Here is an 11408-nt window from a genome sequence, read left to right on the forward strand (position 1 = left end):
GGTACGTCCCTCCCGCCGCGGCTGCCAGCGCCGCCGGCACCATGGGCTGCTGCTGCCGCCTGCTCTTCCTCGCCCTCCTCCTCCTCCCGGCAGGTAAGCGCGGCGGGATGCGAGGGGGGACACGCCGGGGACCCCGCGGGGTCGGGCGGGGAGCGATGGGGGCCGCGGGGACGGAGGAGCCCCGAGTCTGCCGGGGACAGCCCGGCTGCTTCCCGGAGCCCACCGCGGGTGCCGCTCACACCCCCGTGTGAGGGGGGTCACCCCCAATGACAGCGGTGCCAGGGGTGTTCCACCCCGCTTTTCCTCGCCCCTCGCCCCTCGGAGGCGTCCCCAGCGGAGTCCCCGACTGCGCCAAGGAGGGAGACTGGATGGGACCACCGGAGTGTCCTCACGGCCACCCCCTGGCCGGGCTGGAGTCACCCCGGCCCCGCATGTCCCTTCCCTCCGCGGGCGCTGCTTCCCGGGAGCTTCTGTGGTGGCTCTCCCTGGCCTTGAGCCGAGGCTCGCACTCCCCCAGCCCCTGGCATCTCCCCCGGCGGCACCAGCATCCAAATCCCACAGAAACGCCCGATTTGACACCTTCCCCCTCTGAGACGCTCGGCGGGGACACTTCTGTCCCCGGCTGATGCGACAGCGAGCGCAGGTCACCCCTCCGCCCGCCTAGGCTGGGCTTTTAATAAACACGAGGAGCCGCCTGCCCGGGAACATGGAAAACACACTTGCATAACCGGGGACGCTGCGCGGGAGGAGAAATCCATCGGCTGGGCTGTCGCTGTCACATCGCTGCCGGCACAGCAGCCCGAGGGGACGGGCCCGGGCCGGGCTGAGCTCCCCGGCACAGCCCGCAGGAAGGCGGCAGCCGCGGGACCCCCAGCCATCGCCCCGCACCTCGTCCCGAGGCGGGAGATCTTCCCTGGATCGGGGAGAGCTGGATGGATAATTGTCCCTGAAAAACGGGGATTTGCCGGCGAGCTCCTGAGCTGTGCTTCCCGAGAAAATGCGTTCGGGAGGGATGGGGATGAGCATTGGGATGCTGGGGACGCTCTTTCTTCTCCTTCACGGGCCCAAATGGTGGAAGGAAGCCTTTGGGGTCGGGGGGCGGGCTTTTCCCAGCGCCCCGGCCAAACCCAAGGCTGTTCCCACGACCATCCCTCTCCAAAGCTCCGACGCCAGCCAGGCTTGGCACAAGAAACAGAAAAGATTTCCCTGGACTCTGGTCCCACGTCCCTCAGGCTGCTCCCAGACGGCCCCTGAGCATCTTTCAGATGCTTTCTACAGCATTTTTGTCCCCACTGAAATAATTTTTTTTCAAAAAAGAAAAAAAAAAAAGTGTGTGTATATATATGTATAGATATCTCTCTATATATATCTAACTTGGGAGGAAACACCCAGCACGATTTAAATTTGCTCCAAGCTCATTCTTCAGGACTAAATGACAGCCAGGACGTCACTGGCCAGGAGTGAAATAAGTCTGGGCTTTGCCTGGCCACGTAATGAAAGAGCGGCGTCTCGCACAAGGAAGTTTTATCCTGTTATTACTCCTTCCTCTGGATGGAAATTGGAACCTGTTTTGCTTTCCTGACCTGGTGCCCAGCCCCAGGCCCGCTCTCCCTTCCTGCAGTTCCCCCTGTGCCCCAGCTGGGACATCTCTCAGTACCTTTTAGAAGCAGGTCTTGGTTCTGAGTGCTCCTTGGTGCAGGCTCTGGGCTGGAAGAGCTGCTTGTTGGGCTCTCAGAGCCTCATGGGCTCTTGGATTCTGCCACTGAGGAAGCAAATCTCCAAGCACTCTGCTCCCCCAGGAGCTGAACGACGGGGGGGGGGGTGGGTAATTATCCCCTCTCCCAGCCCAAATGAGCAATCAGCCTCTAATACCAGAGGATGCTCCAAAATTCCTCAGCCAAGCCCTGTTGCTTGTGCCCCTGGGAGGGGCTGGAATGGGGCTGATGAATGTTGGAAGCTGCACCTGGAAGCACTAATTAGCAGCCAGCCAGGAAAATTATGGAACTGGGGAGTTGTCACCTGGGCAGAGCTGCTTCTTGCAAAACTCCTGGCTGGCACCAGAGCCATATCGGAGACATGGGAAAAAAGTATTGTGAGGTGTCCCCAGCAGGCAGGTCCATCTGCCAGCTCCCAGCCCCAGGAGACAGCAAAGAGCATCCCATGGGATGCCTTATTCCCCTTCCCCAGGGAAAGCAGCACAGCATAACACCTGTTGGCATGTTTCAAGAATATAACTTGAAATACTTAACGTATTTGTGATTTTAACAAGCAAGGCATCATTTTAGAAGGAGCTGGTGCTGTCAGCTGCTGCTTTCCACCCCAGGCCCGCATCAGGTACCTCTGGCTGTACAGGCTGACTGGTGTTTTGCCACTCTCAGGAGGAAAACAAGCACCTAAAAGTTCCTCTTCACCTCCCTTTTCTGCTATAATTTCATTGCAGCATCAGCATCAAGGGCTTAAGAGCTGAATAACTGAGCAACACTTAGTTGTTTGGAGGGGAATCACCACCTTTTCCTTGGCTGGAGCCTGGGTTTGTGGTGCCCCCAGCAGTCCTCACCTCTGGGCTGGGATCATGGGGCAGGGAAGAACTTGGACACCCACCCCAGAAAAGGAAGGAGGGAGCATGCAGCATGCAGGGAGCCGTGTGAATTTTTTTTAAAAAAAGCTATTTTCAGCTGGGAAGAGCAGAGACTGCAGGGTGCTGGAGCTTCCCTCCTGCCTCCTCAAGGGGAGCCTGCCCACAGCAGCATTCCTCAGGCTCTGGAGGGTGTGCAGGCCTTGTGGCTGGGACAGATGGACAGATGGACAGAGGGATTTCTGCTGTGCAGCTGTTTCTCTGAGCTACAGAAAGCCTCAGAGCAATTAGAGCTCAGGCACTTAACGAGCATGCAGCAGAATAAAACTAATCATGCAGGAAGCCAGCCCGGCCTGCCAGTAAATCAGAGCAACTGCACATTTATTGGATCTGATGGCCCTGGCTGCTTCTCACGGGCAGGGAAGAGCTCTGCCTCTCACCTGGTGGTGTTTCTGCCTTCTGGCTTTCTCCCTTGGCGTCCTCCTCCTCTCAGAAATGGTTTCACACCATGGCCAGCAGCCCCTGGTGCTGAAAACAGAGGGGACAGAGCAGCAAGGAGTGGAGCAGCACATCAGGCAGGGGTGCTGCTGCTGCTGGCACTGGGGTCACCAGCACTCACAGGCACTGCTGGAGCTTTGCTGCACACCTCCAGCTGGAGATGCCCCCAGGAGTCACCATTTCCCACCACTGATCCAGCTGGGTGCTCCCTCTGTGATGGCAGGAAAACCTCAGAGCCCCCAGAACGGCTCCCAGACCTCCCCATCACCCGTGTTTCTTGGGGATAACGAGGCAAGAGCCCACAGCAGTGCCCCAGAAGAAGAAAGACACGAGTCAAAGGCCCAGAGCAACCCCCACATCCTCTGAGCTCCTGCCCCCACACCGGCACAGAGCTCAGTCACAGCCCTGGGCACTCCACTTGGAGCCCCCAGCCAGGGAGAAGAGAACATCCCCAGATCCCAAACTGCATGGGGACAGGGAAGGTGAGGCAGTGCAGGGCTGAACAGCTGGAAAAACTCGTTGAACCCAAAGCAAAAACCAGTTTGGCTCAGCCTTAGCTGCTGTAAGGAGAGCTTTTGCCATCCACAGCCAGATGCTGCTGGCTTTACAGCAAAGAAGTACAATGAAAATTATACCTGAGCATTAACAAGGGGGAGGGGAACTGCCAAAAACCAGCACAAGTTATGGGAATCCCCAGCCACAGAACCCCAAGCCGAGCCAAGGAGGTCACGGGCAGGAAATCCTTACTTGTATTTACATCTAGATTGTTTTACTGCTCTGCATCACTTGACCTGGTTACAACCCAAGCCACACTCAGGGGACTCAGGGCTGTTCTGTCATCAGCATTTGGTGAGGAGCAGCAGGACACAGGACCAGCAAAAGGTGGTTTTTTTTGCTCACTGTTGTGATTAAAGCCAGGTTTCTACAGAGCTTTGCTGCAAAGAGCAGCGATGCTCACCCATGGTCTTGGCTACTTGTGTTCTTTGGGTGTTTGCCAGCTGCTAAACTGGCCCAGCAAGTGGCACCCAGGCTGGCTGCAGCAGTGTGTGTCCAGCAGCTCTCCCTGCTGCCCTGCTGCTGCTGCTGTATTTCTTGTTCAGAGCAGCTGCTGAGATTCCTTGTGGAAGGGCAGGCAGAACAAACAATCCCCATGTTATGGAAACTTCCATTATCCCTTTGGCCTTGGCTGCTGGGGGAGCATCCCTGGCTGCAGCTGGGGCTTGGGGGCTGTGGTTAATTGGGGCTGCTCCTGGGGGTCTCCTGTGGCCGTGTCAGAGGCCACGAGCTCTGCAGGGAGCCTGGCTAAAAGCTCCATCTCTGCCTTATCAGTGGCTGTTTGTTTGCTGCTCCGGCCTGATGTCATTCACTCGGGCTGGAGACCTTCTCTGGTGGCTTTTAGGCTGCCTTTCAGCTGGCAGAGCAATTCAGGATCCGCTGCAATGGCTTTTGGAGTGCCTGGGAAGTGCATCCTGGAGAGGCTGCCAGCCCAGGTCAAGGAGCTCTTTCCCAAGAGGAGCATGAGCACCACTCAGCCCCTGCGAGGGCAAGACCTGCTCCTCTGTGTGCCTTCCAGGAGCCAGGAGAGCATCGTGGCAGCAGGAGAGAGAGATAATTCACCAGGCTCATCCCTCAGTTTGGCACATGATTAGGACTGATATTACCCTAAGAATATCCCCTAAGAATATTCCCTTCCTCTTAGAATATCCCCTTCCCCTAAGAGCAGGATATTTGAATGACACAGCTTTGGGGTTTTCCTTCCCTGGCTGTTTTCTGTATTCTGTAGTGAGAAAATCCTAGGAAAAGGACTTTGCAAAGCTGCTGTGGGGCACTTTGTGGCACTGTGGGGCACAGTGTGACACTGCTGCTTTCCTGGGCGGTCACCTCATCCCGGCCGGCCCCTGCCTCGCTCCCTGCTGCATTCCAGCAGGGTGGTCGACAGCCCCAAGTGAATTAGAGGAGCAAATTCCTCAGGGCTGAGCTGTGCTGGGCATCCTTTGGGAGCTGACATCCCTCAGTCCCTCTGCCAGCCCGAGCTGGAGGTGTTTCAGCCTCCCAAGCCACGTGGTCCTGCGTGAAGTGCTGTGGTGTCTGGTTTGTCCCTTGTCCCCCAGCAGCAGCTCCTGCAGACCAGGTGTTGGGGAAACCAAGGAGAGCTCTGCTTGGCCTTTGTTTTCCCTTTGGATTTCCCTTTCAGATGCTTTGGTGAGAGGACAGGATGTGCACACAAGGCTGCCCACCAGCTGGGTGCAGGGACATGGATGGGGACACGCCGAGCACCAGCCAAGGGGACTTTCAGCCCTTTTGTTCCTCAATCCTAACCCCATTCAGAAGCAGCCTGTGTTGCCTCTAGGATCATGGCAGGGCTTTCCCAGGGTTATCTCCCCTGGGTGAGACCCCAGGGGCAGTGGCTGGGTCCCAGATCCCCCATGGAGGAGCCAGGGGACAGCCCAGCACTGGCACTGCTGCTCGTAGGGAGAGGCAGGGGAGACCAGGGCTGAGCTGAGCTTCCTTGCTCTCCTGGGAAGAGTCCCTGTGACTTGTGACCTCCCTGGCTGGGAGCTCTCAGCCAGCAGCCAAAGATTGTTCCTGCCTCCAGTTCTGGCTCAGCCTCCGAATTTATGCCCCTCAGATGTTATCGGAAAGTTCCTGACTCATCCCGGCCAGCAGCACTGCCAGCTCTGCTCTGCCTCCAAAGTTCAGGCAGATCATGGGAGCTCTGCTGACCCCGAGCACTTGGGGACATCAGGGTGGCTTTGCAGGGAGGTGGAAAGCTGCCTGTGTCCCTGAGGGACCGGGAGCATCTGCACATCCAGAGGTAACAAACCCCTGGGGTGCTGGGAGGATCCTGCCTGCTGGGCTGCAGAGGCTGGCTGGGACCTGCTGGAGAAACCTGAAAGGTCCAGGTGGGAAAATACTGGAATACAGATGGATTCTGAACCATGTGCTGTGAAGGGTCCTTGGCCCAGGCCTCCCTGCAGTGACCGGATTCCAGCTTGTCATTCCCCTCCTCCTCCCTGTGCCACGGCTTGTGTCCTTGGCCTGAGGAGGGTGACAGCTCAGGGCCATCTCCCAGGGCTTGTCCTCAGGAGAGCAGAGCAGCCACGGCCTCAGTCCCACCTCCAAGACCTCTTTCCTTGGGAAAATGGGGTCCTTCCACATGGACATCCAAAAAAAGCCATTCTGGCTGCAGGAACGAGTCCCTGCTCACCAGTGCCAGACCCCATTGTTCCTGCAGGCAGGCACTGCATGTTTCTGTGCTCCCCACTCCTGATTAGTTCATTGCAGCTGGAGTGAGCTCCTGCTCTGCCCAGGGCTGGGCTCGGGATGCTCTCTCTGGGGGGTGGAACTAAATGAATACATGGAATTAAAATGCCTCTCCACGTCACGCAGTGCTGGCACACTCTTCCCTCCTCCCAGCCACACTGAGGGGGCCAGTGCTGGACCAGTGCTGAGTTTTCCCCCTCTGGAAAGGGGGGAAAAAGCCCCAGCAGTCAGCTGGTGGGGACAGAGGGAGGAATGACTCATCTTGGTGCTAAGAAATGGAGACAAATGAATGAATGCACAAGGAAACGGGGGGAGAGGAGAAAGAGATGTCTTGTGTTATCACTCCCAGCTGCACAGGGGCTGCTCTGAGGAGGAGCTGCTTCCCCCTGCTGCTGGCAGGAGATGCTGGGGGGGACTGGGGTGATGGGGGTATCCCAAACTGGGGGGAAAATGGGGCTGATTTATGCCAGGACAGCTGGTCTGCTTTGAACCCCACCTCTAGATACACAGCTTTATTTCCCCTCTCTTCATTTTAGACGGCTCTCCCCATCCTAAAACTTATTTCCAGCTGAATTCCCAAGCCCTTCAGTGCTCTCCCAAGCACCAGCTTGCCCCAAGGATTGCTCTGTCACTAACACTTCTTTGTCTCACTCCTAGGACTGGGCCATGACTCCCCAGAGCCACCCCTTATCCCCATCCACCCCCCCTTGCTCTGGGAGGGTGTCCCAGTGAAGCCAGACTCCGGGGATGGCCCCACACCGGCTCCAGCCCAGCCCCAGCCACCCTTGTCCACAGGACCCTCCGGAGCTGGGACGTCCTCCAGGCCCCTGGAGGGGGATGGCCACAATGCCAGCACCCCGGTGGCAGCGCTGTCCCCTGCTCCTGTCCCCGTGGGCTCCACGGCCACAGCAGAAGGTGCCTCTGTGGTCTCCAGCCCCAGCTCGGTGCCAGCCACCCCGGAGGCTCCCCGGACAGCAAACCCTGCCAGCCTGGCAAGAAGCACCCTGGATTTGGGGGCAGCTGCCAGCCCCACAGACCTGGCTGTGCCATCACCTGCCCCCTCCCTTCCCAGCAGCCAGCCCAGCTCACCTCCCAGGACGGGCCCGTCCCCCACACCCGTCCTCCTCAGCCCGGCCGCCACCCAGCCACCGCTGCTGGCCAAGGATGTCCCCTCCCTGGGGACGCTGGCCATGGCACCGAGCCTGGCCATGGAGCCAACATCCCCCCCAGTGACTGTGATGAGCCCCACGGAAGCCCAGGCCACGGCCTCGGAGAAAACCACCGGGGTCACCGTGGAGGAGGTCCCGCGTGCCCTGAGTGCAGGTGAGCTCCGCGTGTGCACACAGAGTGGCAGGGCCCTCAGGTAGGAGGGGCAGAGCCCCAAAGAGGAAGGGAAGAGGTGCTCAGCCTCCTCAGAGCATCCCTCTGCGAAATTCCTGGAGGAGCCCATGTCATCTGATGCACTGGCAGAGCCCGGGAGCAGTGGGTAACAAATCTCGGTTGCCTGGAGATGTGAATCAAATCCTCAGCTCTAAATTTGGCTTGAAACACTTGAGGATGAGAGGAAACAAACGGCTGGATGGTGGGTGCAGCCCGAGTTAGGATGGTGTAGGTTTTAGTTTACCCTCCTGGAGCCCTCGGGAAGCTGACACGAGCTTGTCCCCATCCCCTTGTGCAAGCATGGGGAGCTTACAAGTGCTCCACGTGGCTGGAAAAGGGGAGACCTGGAGCATTTCCTAGCCCTGGCTCAGCACTGGGTGCTGCCTAGTGCTGGGAACAGCATCAAAGAGTGACTCCACAGTGCCCAAGCTGTGTTTCATCCTACATATACCTGCTCTGCACTTATGGCAAGGGGATCATTGCCAAGATAAAGGGGGGCCCGGCATCCCCTTTGGGAAGCAGTGAGGGAATATTCCCCCCATCAGAGACGGTGTGGGTGAGCTGGGAGCAGCTGGGGAGTGGGATGTGTGCCATGGAGACTCAGGGGGCTGAACCCTGAGCCCTGCCCTTTCTGGTGTTTGATGCACAGGCAGCATCGTGGCCATAACCGTGACGGTCATCGTGGTGGTGGTGCTGGTGTTCGGGGCAGCTGCCTACCTCAAGATCAGGTAAGGCTGGTTTTGGGGGGCCTCCCTCCCTGAGGCTCCCTCTTATCATCGCCAGGATGATGCCAGGTGACTTCCACCTGCCAGGAAGTGCCAGGAAGATGCTGTCCCTAGGGGTGGCAGGGCAATCTGCAGCCTCTGGTGCCAGCAGGGCTCCGTTTCTCACCACCCCTGTACTGGAAAGCAGAGTTTGCATCCCTCATTTTGCAACAGCCCTGCTCAAATGCCAGGGATGCTGCTCAGCATAGTCATATCCAGTAATTATCCCTTGGGAAAGCTGGGACAATAAACAGCAGCACAGCCCAGCGCTGAGCATCCCTAATGAGCCTTTGCTGACAGCTGAGATGAGCAAAGGTCTGGTTTTAATTCCCTGGCCAGGCTCATTCAATGGGGGCAAAATGAAATCTGGGCTTCTCTTCACTTCTCCTGGTCCTTCCTCTTAAAATACCCCAAAGCTTGACCTCGGGAGCCTTTGCATGAATATCTCTTCATGCCACAGCAAAATAAGCAACAAATCCTCCAAGTAACCTCAGGTTTGCTCTCCCTGGCAGGCACTCCTCCTACGGGAGGCTTCTGGACGACCACGACTACGGCTCCTGGGGCAACTACAACAACCCCTTGTACGACGATTCCTAGCAGGGAGGAGGCCAAAAACCCCAAAAACCCTTAATTTATAAATTAGCGCTTCTGCAGCAGAGCATCCGCTGTCGAGGAGATGCCGGGCACGGAGCCCCTGCCTCGGGCAGGATGACCACGGGGCTGCTGGAGGGCAGCAACTGGAGGGCAGTGCTGACAATAAACCTCAATTTTGGCCTTGGAGCAGGAAACCAGGTGGTGGGGCAGGCCAGCCACTTGTTGGAGATCAGGGAAGCCAAATTCCTCAGGGGGAAGGGCTGGGGAGGTGGAGGGAGAGGATGGAGGTTCAGCCAGTGCTGTGGCATCCTTGGAAATGCTGCTGCCCTGTGATCTGGGGGGGGAGTGGGGGGCTGCTGAGCCAGAGCCAGCAGTATGCCGGGGTCTCCTGTGCTTTCACGTGTCCCTTTCCCTAAAATCACTTCCCTGTGTTGCCCTGCTACGAAATCCTTTGCCTTGTCTCCCCAGGAACCATGAACAGCTATGGGGCTGCTCAGTCACTGCTCCCTTTAATTTCCTGGAGGTGCTTCCACGCAGAAGTTCCTAATTTAAGTTTTTCCATTGAATTGTGGGGGGTTTGGTCCCAAAAGCAGCCCGGGAGCCCACGGGAAGATGCACTGACCATCCATTTCATACACGTGGCTGCTCGCTCCACAGCTTTGTTTCCATTCCTCAAAAAAAACTTGGCTGCTAAAATACAGCAGAGTGTTCTTTTCATCCCCAACTTGTGTTCAGCTTCTAGTGTGGGAAGGCTGGGGGTGGCTGATGGCAGAGCTGGTTTGGGAAGGGGATGCTCAGCAGCTTCTCCCTCTGGCTAAATTCCCTGGCAGTGGAAAGCAAAGCCCTCAGTCCTTGGTGAGAACAAGAAAATAAACCTGTGACTGGTTGTTGCACTTCCCAGCCACAGCCAGCCTGGAAAACTGTTGGGGCTGGGAGCATACACAGGGAAGCACAGGCTCTGAAGATGCTTAGGATGAGCAAAGTTCTTTTTCACCTTTTTGGCACCCAAGAATCAGTACATTAGGCTACCTTGGCTAAGAAAAGCCACAAACTGAATTAAAAACCAATCACCCTTCTTCTCTGGAAATAAACTGGGTGCTGTGCTGCTGCTGCCAAACAGAGGGAATAAAGGTGGAGGAAAAGCCATCCCCTTCTATTAAAAGTATATAACCCCAAGGGAATAAATTCCTTTTCCATGAAGGAGGACAGAAATGGGCTGTCAGCTTTCCTGCTCAACCCTGTGCCTGGGTCCTCAAAATGAACTGCTCTCTCTTGCCCTACAATGCAAGGAAGAAGCTGTAGGTATTTTTGGGAATATCCTGGGATGAAAACAGATTCCTCACCTTTCTGGGACCAGGCACTAGCCTCGGGGACATGGATGATATGGACATGGATGGTGTGTTTCCATCTGCAGGACTGTTTGGCAGCAGGAGTCAAGGCACAGAGCAGCCTAGGGAATAAGAGATGCGTTTGCCAAGTGGAAAAAGCACTTCATTCCGGGGGGAAATGCCCTCAGAGGGAGGATGCCTGTGTTCCAGGCAATGCCTTCCAACACCCCTCTCACATTCCCATCTCAGACCCTCTGGCTTATTGAGGGGTTTCTGTCCCACACCAGTATAGCAGGGGAAAAGGGGGAAAAGCAACCAGGACATGCCCTAAAAAAGGCCCTTTTCCTTCTCTTTTAAAAACCAACAGGGTTAACCCTGCCACCAACTTGTTTCATTTGCAGAACCAGCCAATTCCCATTTTTCCCAAAGGCTCCCACAACCCTGGCTCAATTCCAGCTCCTCCCATCTCCCTCACCTCCCTCCCCCGCCCCCCTCTGGCTCCGTTTCATCTCAGAGCTATTTTATTTATACAGAGAGAGGAATAGCTGGCATAGCTCCGTGGTGTGGAACATCCCATCCCCCGAGCCCGAGCCCGCCGGGGTGGATGCAATCCCGCCCTGGCTCTCCCACCCTGCCCTCACCGCTGGGAGCTTCATCCCAGACTCCCTCTGGCCTCCCTAATGATGCTCTTGTTTGGTGAATATTCCCATGCATCAGCCACCTTTCCAAGCCTGAGTTACCAGAGTGAGTAGCTCCAGGTTGCAGGTGTCAGAAGCCAACTCCAGCCGGGACCACGAAGGAGCAAATCCAAGGGCACCGCCCCGTTTCCAGCATGGAGGTCCCAGCACAGCCCTGGGCTGAGCCCTGCAGAGACAGATGCTGCCCTTCTGAGGTATAAATAGCACAGCACAGGAGCCTCTCCCTCACTTCCAGCTGGAAATTTAAAAACAGATTCCCTTCAGCTGGGCAGGGGGGAGACAGCCCCAGGAGGGGGTGGCTGAACCA

At 57.0% G+C, this 11408-nt stretch overlaps 1 protein-coding gene across 1 annotated transcript; it reads left to right on the forward strand.

The window, feature by feature from the left end:
- Positions 1-9799, forward strand: PARM1 (prostate androgen-regulated mucin-like protein 1). Its single transcript, XM_050974266.1, has 4 exons — positions 1-93; positions 6995-7660; positions 8367-8445; positions 8994-9799. Exons 1-4 carry the CDS (start codon positions 42-44, stop codon positions 9076-9078), a joined length of 882 nt encoding a protein of 293 aa, XP_050830223.1. The 5' UTR covers positions 1-41; the 3' UTR covers positions 9079-9799.
- The last annotated feature ends 1609 nt before the right edge of the window (positions 9800-11408 follow it).

This window comes from Serinus canaria, chromosome 4 (genome assembly GCF_022539315.1).
Source record: "Serinus canaria isolate serCan28SL12 chromosome 4, serCan2020, whole genome shotgun sequence".
Taxonomy (NCBI): Eukaryota; Metazoa; Chordata; class Aves; order Passeriformes; family Fringillidae; genus Serinus; species Serinus canaria.